The sequence below is a fragment of the Anomaloglossus baeobatrachus genome, chromosome 6 (assembly GCF_048569485.1).
Source record: "Anomaloglossus baeobatrachus isolate aAnoBae1 chromosome 6, aAnoBae1.hap1, whole genome shotgun sequence".
Taxonomy (NCBI): Eukaryota; Metazoa; Chordata; class Amphibia; order Anura; family Aromobatidae; genus Anomaloglossus; species Anomaloglossus baeobatrachus.
In genome coordinates this window covers 577,806,891-577,820,026 of record NC_134358.1, presented here as the reverse complement: position 1 = coordinate 577,820,026, position 13,136 = coordinate 577,806,891, and the positions used below count along the sequence as shown (strand labels likewise).

The 13,136-nt window shown below is 47.4% G+C and overlaps 1 protein-coding gene across 18 annotated transcripts in view; it reads left to right on the top strand.

Annotated features, from left to right (window-relative positions):
• OBSCN (obscurin, cytoskeletal calmodulin and titin-interacting RhoGEF) overlaps positions 1-13,136 on the top strand; it is an 882,373-nt gene that overhangs the window by 729,003 nt on the left and 140,234 nt on the right. For 17 of the 18 annotated variants that reach the window (XM_075315914.1, XM_075315911.1, XM_075315913.1 and 14 more), the window contains 3 exons: positions 4,567-4,636; positions 7,210-7,410; positions 8,845-8,905. In XM_075315914.1, coding sequence (XP_075172029.1) covers positions 4,567-4,636; positions 7,210-7,410; positions 8,845-8,905 — 332 coding nt within the window. Of the gene's footprint in view, positions 1-4,566; positions 4,637-7,209; positions 7,411-8,844; positions 8,906-13,136 lie in introns of those variants that run through there. The other variant, XM_075315916.1, reaches the window with a different exon arrangement.

Genomic DNA, 13,136 nt, shown 5'->3' with positions numbered 1-13,136 from the left:
TGGAGGTCCCCAGGAGTTAGGTGGTGGTGCGAAGTGCGGAGGGTTGTCCCCCCACCCACCTGTGCTGGTTCCTGGGGATGTTCGGCTGTGGTATAGCTGGCACGCTGGAGGTCCCAAGGAGTTAGGTGTTGATGCGCAGTGCCAGAGGGTTGTCCCTCCCCCCCCACCTGTGCTGGTTCCTGGGGATGTTCGGCTGTGGTATAGCTGGCATGCTGGAGGTCCCCAGGAGTTAGGTGGTGGTGCGCAGTGCTGGAGGGTTGTCCCCTCCTCCCTCTAGGGATGGTTCCTGGGGATGTTCGGCTGTGGTATGGCCGGCACTGCTGGAGGTCCCCAGGAGTTAGGTGGTGTTGGGCAGTGCGGAGGGTTGTCCCCCCACCCACCTGTGCTGGTTCCTGGGGATATTCGGCTGTGGTATAGCTGGCACGCTGGAGGTCCCCAGGAGTTAGGTGGTGGTGCGCAGTGCTGGAGGGTTGTCCCCTCCCCCCTCTAGGGATGGATCCTGGGGATGGTGAGGTAGGGATGATCGGGCACTGCTGGATGACCCAAGGAGTTAAGTGGTGATGTGCAGTGCCGGAGGGTTGTCCTCTTCCTCACTAGGGCTGGATCCTGGGTGAAGTGGGGACGATGTAGCAGGGAATAATCTGCCACAGACAGGACAGGAGCTGTTACCTGGTACTGACGCTCTGCAGAACAGTCCGGAACATTCCTTACAGCCTTCACAATGATGGCAGTCTGACCTGCCCTGATGACAGTGTGGCTCCTTTGCTGTGTGGCGCTCGTGTCCTCCGGCTGCTACTTCCCGACCTGGAGAAGGCGTCTTGGATCCTGGGATTCTCAAGATAAGAAAACTCTGGATCTCTGATCCCTTCCAGTGAGCGGCGACTCCAATCCTGAGGAAAACTCACTGCGTCTTCTAGAAGTTTCCAGACTCAATCACGTCACTGAGCTCCTGGGAAAATTCACTGCTCCTTATAGAAAGGCTAATAGCAGTCTCTCAGCTTACCACTGACCTTGGAAGTCCAGGTGGCCTAGGGACTGATCCCTGCCAATGTGCAGCTGCCCCTGCAGAGGTCTCATCAGTCACCTCAGGACAGGACATCTCCATGTCCCCTCCTCACCTCACCTCACACCGGCTGCCACTGTCACTGACAGAATTTACCGCCCCCCCTTTCTCCTTCTAGGACCACACACAAGCTCACACCGGCCCCAGTAAGGGAGTGTGGGCAAATGTGTGTATTTTTGTACTTTTTTGTATGTGTGTACTTTTCTCCATATTACTGTCTATGGATGTAGATGAGGACAGAGAAGCCCCCGGAGGTGGATGTGTGTGGGGGGGGACACATACTTTTTTCCATATTAATGTCTATGGATGTAGATGAGGACAGAGAAGCCCCCGGAGGTGGATGTGTGGGGGAAGGGGACACATACTTTTCTCCATATTAATGTCTATGGATGTAGATGAGGACAGAGAAGCCCCCGGAGGTGGATGTGTGTGGGGGGGGACACATACTTTTCTCCATATTACTGTCTATGGATGTAGATGAGGACAGAGAAGCCCCCGGAGGTGGATATGTGGGGGGGGGACACATACTTTTCTCCATATTACTGTCTGTGGATGTAGATGAGGACAGAGAAGCCCCCGGAGGTGGATGTGGGGGGGGGGGACATACTTTTCTCCATATTAATGTCTATGGATGTAGATGAGGACAGAGAAGCCCCCGGAGGTGGATGTGTGTGGGGGGGGACACATACTTTTCTCCATATTACTGTCTATGGATGTAGATGAGGACAGAGAAGCCCCCGGAGGTGGATATGTGGGGGGGGGGGACACATACTTTTCTCCATATTACTGTCTATGGATGTAGATGAGGACAGAGAAGCCCCCGGAGGTGGATGTGTGGGGGGGGGACACATACTTTTCTCCATATTAATGTCTATGGATGTAGATGAGGACAGAGAAGCCCCCAGAGGTGGATATGTGGGGGGGGGGACACATACTTTTCTCCATATTAATGTCTATGGATGTAGATGAGGACAGAGAAGCCCCCGGAGGTGGATGTGGGGGGCACATACTTTCCTCCATATTACTGTCTATGGATGTAGATGAGGACAGAGAAGCCCCCGGAGGTGGATGTGGGGGGGGGGGCACATACTTTTCCTTATATTACTGTCTATGGATGTAGATGAGGACAGAGAAGCCCCCGGAGGTGGATGTGTGGGGGGGGACACATACTTTTCTCCATATAAATGTCTATGGATGTAGATGAAGACGGAGAAGCCCCCGGAGGTGGATAGATGGGGGGGGACACATACTTTTCTCCATATTAATGTCTATGGATGTAGATGAGGACAGAGAAGCCCCCGGAGGTGGATGTGGGGGGGGGCACATACTTTTCTCCATATTAATGTCTATGGATGTAGAGGAGGACAAAGAAGCCCCCGGAGGCGGATGTGTGGGGGGGCACATACTTTTCTCCATATTAATGTCTATGGCTGTAGATGAGGACAATGAAGCCCCCGGAGGTGGATGTGGGGAGGGGGCACATATTTTCCTCTATATTAATGTCTATGGATGTAGATGAGGACGGAGAAGCCCCCGGAGGTGGATGTGGGGGGGGCACATATTTTTCTCCATATTATTGTCTATGGATGTAGATGAGGACAGAGAAGCCCCCGGAGGTGGTTGTGTGGGGGGGCACATACTTTCCTCCATATTAATGTCTATGGATGTAGATGAGGACAATGAAGCCCCCGGAGGTGGATGTGGGGGGCACATATTTTTCTCCATATTAATGTCTATGGATGTAGATGAGGACGGAGAAGCACCCGGAGGTGGATGTGGGGGGGCACATACTTTCCTCCATATTAATGTCTATGGATGTAGATGAGGACGGAGAAGCCCCCGGAGGTGGGGGGGGGGGGGGCACATCCTTTTCTCCATATTAATGTCTATGGATGTAGATGAGGACAATGAAGCCCCCGGAGGTGGATGTGGGGGGGCACATACTTTTCTCCATATTAATGTCTATGGATGTAGATGGAGGATACAGAAGTCCCTGGAGGTGGATGTGGGGGGGGGGCACATACTTTTCTCCATATTGATGTCTATGGATGTAGATTGAGGATACAGAACCCCCGGAGGTGGATGTGGGGGGGGGGGCACATACTTTTCTCCATATTAATGTCTATGGATGTAGATGAGGACAATGAAGCCCCCGGAGGTGGATGTGCGGGGGGGGCACATACTTTCCTCTATATTAATGTCTATGGATGTAGATGAGGACAGAGAAGCCCCCGGAGGTGGATGTGGGGGGGGGGCACATACTTTCCTCCATATTAATGTCTATGGATGTAGATGAGGACGGAGAAGCCCCCGGAGGTGGGGGGGGGCACATCCTTTTCTCCATATTAATGTCTATGGATGTAGATGAGGACAATGAAGCCCCCGGAGGTGGATGTGGGGGGGCACATACTTTTCTCCATATTAATGTCTATGGATGTAGATGGAGGATACAGAAGTCCCTGGAGGTGGATGTGGGGGGAGGGGGGGCACATACTTTTCTCCATATTGATGTCTATGGATGTAGATTGAGGATACAGAAGCCCCCGGAGGTGGATGTGGGGGGGGGCACATACTTTTCTCCATATTAATGTCTATGGATGTAGATGAGGACAGAGAAGCCCCCGGAGGTGGATGTGTGGGGGCACATACTTTCCTCCATATTAATGTCTATGGATGTAGATGAGGACAGAGAAGCCCCCGGAGGTGGATGTGGGGGGGGGGGGGGGGGGCACATACTTTTCTCCATATTATTGTCTATGGATGTAGATGAGGACAGAGAAGCCCCCGGAGGTGGATGTGGGGGGGCACATACTTTTCTCCATATTATTGTCTATGGATGTAGATGAGGACAGAGAAGCCCCCGGAGGTGGATGTGTGGGGGCACATACTTTCCTCCATATTAATGTCTATGGATGTAGATGAGGACAGAGAAGCCCCCGGAGGTGGATGTGGGGGGGGGGGGGGGGCACATACTTTCCTCCATATTAATGTCTATGGCTGTAAATGAGGACAGAGAAGCCCCCGGAGGTGGATGTGGGGGGGGCACATACTTTCCTCCATATTATTGTCTATGGATGTAGATGAGGACACAGAAGCCCCCGGAGGTGGATGTGGGGGGGGGCACATACTTTTCTCCATATTAATGTCTATGGATGTAGATTGAGGATACAGAAGCCCCCGGAGGTGGATGTGGGGGGGGGGCACATACTTTTCTCCATATTAATGTCTATGGATGTAGATTGAGGATACAGAAGCCCCCGGAGGTGGATGTGGGGGGGGGCACATACTTTTCTCCATATTAATGTCTATGGATGTAGATTGAGGATACAGAAGCCCCCGGAGGTGGATGTGGGGGTCTTCCCTCTATATTTCTCCCTCCGCTGTGTTACATTGTGTCTCATCTTTGTGACTCGGGGGAGTCTTCCTCCTCGGATTTTGCGGGGGACATTGATGAGGGGGGAGGGGCGGTGACATTTCGGTGACAGGCGTTCTCTCTTTTGCAGATGAGCAGGAGCCGCGGCCCCGGAGGAGGAAGCTGAAGTCTTTCTTTGAGGTTAAGGAAGAGATTGGCAGGTAGGAGGAATATTCCCATTGTGATCCCTGCACATCTGCCCCCAGTACACAAAACACAGCCGGAAATGGCTGATAACAGAAAACAGCAGCCCATGCACAACTGCTCAGCCTGAGATAATACAAATGTCAAACGCTCATCAATGTGAGTCCATCCTGTACCACAGTCAGCTATCCCGTCATCAGGTCCCTTCCTCCAGTCACCTCCAGAGCTGCAGCTGAAGTCTTCCGGTCTCAGTGATAGATATAACAGCAGAATAGTGAGTGCAGCTCTGGAGGTGACTGGAAGATAAGACACAATGTAATAGCAATATAGTGACTGCAGCTCTGGAGGTGACTGGAGGATAAGATACGATGTAACAGCAAAATAGTGACTGCAGCTCTGGAGGGAATTGGAGGATAAGACACGATGTAACAGCAGAATAGTCCTGGAGCTCCTCCTTACTGACACCCCTCACCACAGTCCTGGAGCTCCTCCTTACTGACACCCATTACCCCAGTCCTGGAGCTCCTCCTTACTGACACCACTCACACCAGTCCTGCGCCGCCTCCTTACTGACACCCCTCACACCAGTCCTGGGCCTCCTCCTTACTGACACCCCTCACCCCAGTCCTGGATCTCCTCACTGACACCCCTCACCTTAGTCCTGGACCTCCTTGTTACTGACCCCCCTCACCTTAGTCCTAGAGCTCCTCCTTCCCGATTCCTCTTACCCCAGTCCTGGAGCTCCTCCTTACTGACATCCCTCACCCCAGTCCTAGACCTCCTTCTTCCCGATTCCCCTCACCCCAGTCCTGGACCTCCTCCTTCCCGATTCCCCTTACCCCAGTCCTGGACCTCCTCCTTACTGACACCCCTTACCCCAGCCCTGGAGCGCCTCCTTCCTGATTCCCCTTACCCCAGTCCTGGAGCTCCTCCTTCCCGATTCCTCTTACCCCAGTCCTGGAGCTCCTCCTTCCCGATTCCCCTTACCCCAGTCCTGGACCTCCTCCTTACTGACACCCCTTACCCCAGTCCTGGAGCTCCTCCTTACTGACACCCCTCACCCCAGTCCTGGAGCTCCTCCTTCCCGATTCCCCTCACACCAGTCCTGGAGCTCCTCCTTACTGACACCCATTACCTCAGTCCTGGAGCTCCTCCTAACTGACACCCCTCACCGCAGTCCTGGAGCTCCTCCTTCCCGATTCCCCTTACCCCAGTCCTGGAGGTCCTTCTTCCCGATTCTCCTTACCCCAGTCCTGGAGCTCCTCCTTACTGACACCCATTACCCCAGTCCTGGAGCTCCTCCTTACTGACACCCCTCACCCCAGTCCTAGACCTCCTCCTTCCCGATTCCCCTCACCCCAGTCCTGGACCTCCTCCTTACTGACACCCATTACCCCAGTCCTGGAGCTCCTCCTTACTGACACCCCTCACCGCAGTCCTGGAGCTCCTCCTTCCCGTTTCCCCTTAGCCCAGTCCTGGAGCTCCTCCTTACTGACACCCATTACCCCAGTCCTGGAGCTCCTCCTTACTGACACCCCTCACCGCAGTCCTGGAGCTCCTCCTTCCCGTTTCCCCTTAGCCCAGTCCTGGAGCTCCTCCTTACTGACACCCATTACCCCAGTCCTGGAGCTCCTCCTTACTGACACCCCTCACCGCAGTCCTGGAGCTCCTCCTTCCCGTTTCCCCTTAGCCCAGTCCTGGAGCTCCTCCTTACTGACACCCATTACCCCAGTCCTGGAGCTCCTCCTTACTGACACCCCTCACCGCAGTCCTGGAGCTCCTCCTTCCCGTTTCCCCTTAGCCCAGTCCTGGAGCTCCTCCTTACTGACACCCATTACCCCAGTCCTGGAGCTCCTCCTTACTGACACCCCTCACCGCAGTCCTGGAGCTCCTCCTTCCCGTTTCCCCTTAGCCCAGTCCTGGAGCTCCTCCTTACTGACACCCATTACCCCAGTCCTGGAGCTCCTCCTTAGGCTACTTTCACACATCCGGCTTGAGCCCTGCGGCTCAATCCGGCTGTGGAAGCTATGCAACGGATGCGGTGAAAACACCGCATCCTTTGCATAAGTTTTTCCCATGCGGCCCGCCCGGTTTTTGCCGCTTGCGGCATGCTACTGAGCATGCGCAGTGGCAAAAACCGCATGCGGCGGCCGGATGCGGTATTTGCCGCATCGCGCCGCATCCGGCCGCCATAGGCATGCATTGAGAGATGCGCCGCATCGGCCGAATGCGGCGCGATGCGGTTTTTTTTGCCGCACGAAAAAACGTGCCAGGCAACGTTCCATCCGGCCGCCGCATCGGCTAAATCTGCCGCATGCGGCAAAAAACGGATGGAACGCAAGGCCATGCGGCACAATGCGGCACTAATTAAAGTCTATGCAGGAAAATCGCAACCGGCAGCAAAAAAAACCGGTTGCGATTTTCCTGCAAAGTGCCGGATTGTGCCGCAGAAGAAAAACCGGAGGTGTGAAAGTACCCTTACTGACACCCCTTACCCTAGTCCTGGAGCACCTTCTTACTGATGACCCTCACCTTAGTTGTGGAGCTCTTGCTCATTGTTCCTAGTAATTGCTTGCATTCTTTTTTTTAGGGGATCGTTTGGCTTTGTAAAACGTGTTGTGCACAAAGGAAACGGAGCCACATGTGCAGCCAAATTTATCCCACTGAGGAGCAAGACCCGGCTGCAGGCGTACCACGAGCGCGATATCTTATCGGAAGTTTCACATGAGCGCTTCACCGCTCTGCTCGACAGCTTTGAAACTAAAAAGACATTGATTCTCATCATGGAGATGTATCCTTTACCAGGGTTACGTGGCGGTATGTGTACTGTGTGTTCATGTACTCATGTCTGTACCCACGCTTCAGTTTCTGTGTACTTGTTCATGTACTTGTATCGGTGCCTGTGCTTCTGTATCCGTGCATCCATTTGTGTGTCCATGTACTCGTGTCGATGCTCGTCCTTCTGTGTCCTTGCGTCCGTTTGTGTGTCCATGTACTCGTGTCGATGCTCGTCCTTCTGTGTCCTTGCGTTCGTTTGTGTGTCCATGTACTCGTGTCAATGCTCGTCCTTCTGTGTCCTTGCGTCCGTTTGTGTGTGTCCATGTACTCGTGTCGATGCTCGTCCTTCTGTGTCCTTGCGTCCATTTGTGTGTCCATGTACTCGTGTCGATGCTCGTCCTTCTGTGTCCTTGCGTCCGTTTGTGTGTGTCCATGTACTCGTGTCGATGCTCGTCCTTCTGTGTCCTTGCGTCCATTTGTGTGTCCATATACTCGTGTCGATGCTCGTCCTTCTGTGTCCTTGCGTCCGTTTGTGTGTGTCCATGTACTCGTGTCGATGCTCGTCCTTCTGTGTCCTTGCGTCCATTTGTGTGTCCATATACTCGTGTCGATGCTCGTCCTTCTGTGTCCTTGCGTCCGTTTGTGTGTCCATATACTCGTGTCAATGTTCGTCCTTCTGTGTCCTTGCGTCCATTTGTGTGTCCATGTACTCGTGTCGATGCTCGTCCTTCTGTGTCCTTGCGTCCGTTTGTGTGTCCATGTACTCGTGTCGATGTTCGTCCTTCTGTGTCCTTGCGTTCGTTTGTGTGTCCATATACTCGTGTCGATGTTCGTCCTTCTGTGTCCTTGCGTTCGTTTGTGTGTGTCCATGTACTCGTGTCAATGCTCGTCCTTCTGTGTCCTTGCGTCCATTTGTGTGTCCATGTACTCGTGTCGATGCTCGTCCTTCTGTGTCCTTGCGTTCGTTTGTGTGTCCATATACTCGTGTCGATGTTCGTCCTTCTGTGTCCTTGCGTTCGTTTGTGTGTGTCCATGTACTCGTGTCAATGCTCGTCCTTCTGTGTCCTTGCGTCCATTTGTGTGTCCATGTACTCGTGTCGATGCTCGTCCTTCTGTGTCCTTGCGTCCATTTGTGTGTCCATGTACTCGTGACGATGCTTGTCCTTCTGTGTCCTTGCGTCCGTTTGTGTCCATGTACTCGTGACGATGCTCGTCCTTCTGTGTCCTTACGTCCATTTGTGTGTCCATGTACTCGTGACGATGCTCGTCCTCCTGTGTCCTTGCGTTCGTTTGTGTGTGTCCATGTACATGTGTCGGTGTCCGTTCATCCATTTCTGTGCAAGTCGGTGTCCGCATGTCTGTGTGTCTGTTTGCGTCTCTGCATCTATATCCGTGCTGAGCACCGGAGATCAGTGTGATCGCTCCCCATTGCCCTTAATGGCGTCAGATGCTGCGGGGAAGAACTGCTGGATCGACTCTTCCGGAAGCACACAATCAGTGAGAGAGAGGTAGGAGACCGTCTGAACCGTCCGCCAACAGACGTGTGGCGACTGTGCTGCATGTACTCCCTACCGGCCTCTCCTCCTCCTCCCTCTGTTCTGTGTCACCTCACAGCATACAGACGCCTTCGTGCGGCACAATACAGGGGAAATACCCGGAATGGTAGACAAGGAAGGCCCTGATAAAAGGGAGAATGGACACCTCCTGCAACTGCCCGGAGTCTCGCCTGTCACAAATGACTCCTAATGGCCGGGTCATTCCACCTAGTGTCAGTGGCCCATCTCCGGAATTCAAACTCCTCCGCCCGTCACTCTCCATACTGGAGCTTGTGTATTTATTACTAGATATATTACTATATCACACTGAGGAGAAGAGCGGCCATATTACTATATATATATTACTATATCACACTGAGGAGAAGAGCGGCCATATTACTATATATATTACTATATCACACTGAGGAGAAGAGCGGCCATATTACTATATATATATTACTATATCACACTGAGGAGAAGAGCAGCCATATTACTATATATATTACTATATCATACTGAGGAGAAGAGCGGCCATATTACTATATATATATATTACTATATCACACTGAGGAGAAGAGCGGCCATATTACTATATATATTACTATATCACACTGAGGAGAAGGGCGGCCATATTACTATATATATTACTATATCACACTGAGGAGAAGAGCGGCCATATTACTATATATATATTACTATATCACACTGAGGAGAAGAGCGGCCTTATTACTATATATATATTACTATATCACACTGAGGAGAAGAGCGGCCATATTACAATATATATATTACTATATCACACTGAGGAGAAGGGCGGCCATATTACTATATATATTACTATATCACACTGAGGAGAAGAGCGGCCATATTACTATATATATTACTATATCACACTGAGGAGAAGAGCGACCATATTACTATATATATTACTATATCACACTGAGGAGAAGAGCGACCATATTACTATATATATATTACTATATCACACTGAGGAGAAGAGCGGCCATATTACTATATATATATATATATATATTACTATATCACACTGAGGAGAAGAGCGGCCATATTACTATATATATATTACTATATCACACTGAGGAGAAGAGCGGCCATATTACTATATATATATTACTATATCACACTGAGGAGAAGGGCGGCCATATTACTATATATATTACTATATCACACTGAGGAGAAGAGCGGCCATATTACTATATATATTACTATATCACACTGAGGAGAAGAGCGACCATATTACTATATATATTACTATATCACACTGAGGAGAAGAGCGACCATATTACTATATATATATTACTATATCACACTGAGGAGAAGAGCGGCCATATTACTATATATATATATATATTACTATATCACACTGAGGAGAAGAGCGGCCATATTACTATATATATATTACTATATCACACTGAGGAGAAGAGCGGCCATATTACTATATAAATATTACTATATCACACTGAGGAGAAGAGCAGCCATATTACTATATATATATTACTATATCACACTGAGGAGAAGAGCGGCCATAATACTATATATATATTACTATATCACACTGAGGAGAAGAGCGGCCATATTACTATATATATATTACTATATCACACTGAGGAGAAGAGCGGCCATATTACTATATATATATTACTATATCACACTGAGGAGAAGGGCGGCCATATTACTATATATATATATTACTATATCACACTGAGGAGAAGAGCGGCCATATTACTATATATATATTACTATATCACACTGAGGAGAAGAGCGGCCATATTACTATATATATATATTACTATATCACACTGAGGAGAAGAGCGACCATATTACTATATATATATTACTATATCACACTGAGGAGAAGAGCGGCCATATTACTATATATATATTACTATATCACACTGAGGAGAAGAGCGGCCATATTACTATATATATATTACTATATCACAGAGGAGAAGAGCGGCCATATTACTATATATATATTACTATATCACACTGAGGAGAAGAATGGCCATATTACTATATATATATTACTATATCACACTGAGGAGAAGAACGGCCATATTACTATATATATATTACTATATCACACTGAGGAGAAGAGCGGCCATATTACTATATATATATTACTATATCACACTGAGGAGAACAGCGGCCATATTACTATATATATATTACTATATCACACTGAGGAGAAGAGCGGCCATATTACTATATATATATTACTATATCACACTGAGGAGAAGAGCGACCATATTACTATATATATATTACTATATCACACTGAGGAGAAGAGCGGCCATATTACTATATATATATATTACAATATCACACTGAGGAGAAGAGCGGCCATATTACTATATATATATTACTATATCACACTGAGGAGAAGAGCGGCCATATTACTATATATATATTACTATATCACACTGAGGAGAAGAGCGGCCATATTACTATATATATATTACTATATCACACTGAGGAGAAGAGCGGCCATATTACTATATATATATTACTATATCACACTGAGGAGAAGAGTGGCCATATTACTATATATATATATTACAATATCACACTGAGGAGAAGAGCGGCCATATTACTATATATATATTACTATATCACACTGAGGAGAAGAGCGGCCATATTACTATATATATATTACTATATCACACTGAGGAGAAGAGCGGCCATATTACTATATATATATATATATTACTATATCACACTGAGGAGAAGAGCGGCCATATTACTATATATATATTACTATATCACACTGAGGAGAAGAGCGGCCATATTACTATATATATATATTACTATATCACACTGAGGAGAAGAGCGGCCATATTACTATATATATATTACTATATCACACTGAGGAGAAGAGCGGCCATATTACTATATATATATATTACTATATCACACTGAGGAGAAGAGCGGCCATATTACTATATATATATATTACTATATCACACTGAGGAGAAGAGCGGCCATATTACTATATATATATTACTATATCACACTGAGGAGAAGAGCGGCCATATTACTATATATATATTACTATATCACACTGAGGTGAAGAGCTGCCATATTACTATATATATATTACTATATCACACTGAGGAGAAGAGCGGCCATATTACTATATATATATTACTATATCACACTGAGGAGAAGAGCGGCCATATTACTATATATATATTACTATATCACACTGAGGAGAAGAGCGGCCATATTACTATATATATATTACTATATCACACTGAGGAGAAGACCGGCCATATTACTATATATATATTACTATATCACACTGAGGAGAAGAGTGGCCATATTACTATATATATATTACTATATCACACTGAGGAGAAGAGTGGCCATATTACTATATATATATTACTATATCACACTGAGGTGAAGAGCGGCCATATTACTATATATATATTACTATATCACACTGAGGAGAAGAGTGGCCATATTACTATATATATATTACTATATCACACTGAGGTGAAGAGCGGCCATATTACTATATATATATTACTATATCACACTGAGGTGAAGAGTGGCCATATTACTATATATATATTACTATATCACACTGAGGAGAAGAGTGGCCATATTACTATATATATATTACTATATCACACTGAGGTGAAGAGCGGCCATATTACTATATATATATTACTATATCACACTGAGGAGAAGAGCGGCCATATTACTATATATATATTACTATATCACACTGAGAAGAAGAGCGGCCATATTACTATATATATATATTACTATATCACACTGAGGAGAAGAGCGGCCATATTACTATATATATATTACTATATCACACTGAGGAGAAGGGCGGCCATATTACTATATATATATTACTATATCACACTGAGGAGAAGAGCGGCCATATTACTATATATATTACTATATCACACTGAGAAGAGCGGCCATATTACTATATATATATATTACTATATCACACTGAGGAGAAGAGCGGCCATATTACTGTATATATATTACTATATCACACTGAGGAGAAGAGCGGCCAGATTACTATATATATATTACTATATCACACTGAGGAGAAGAGCGGCCATATTACTATATATATTACTATATCACACTGAGGAGAAGAGCGGCCATATTACTATATATATATATTACTATATCACACTGAGGAGAAGAGCGGCCATAT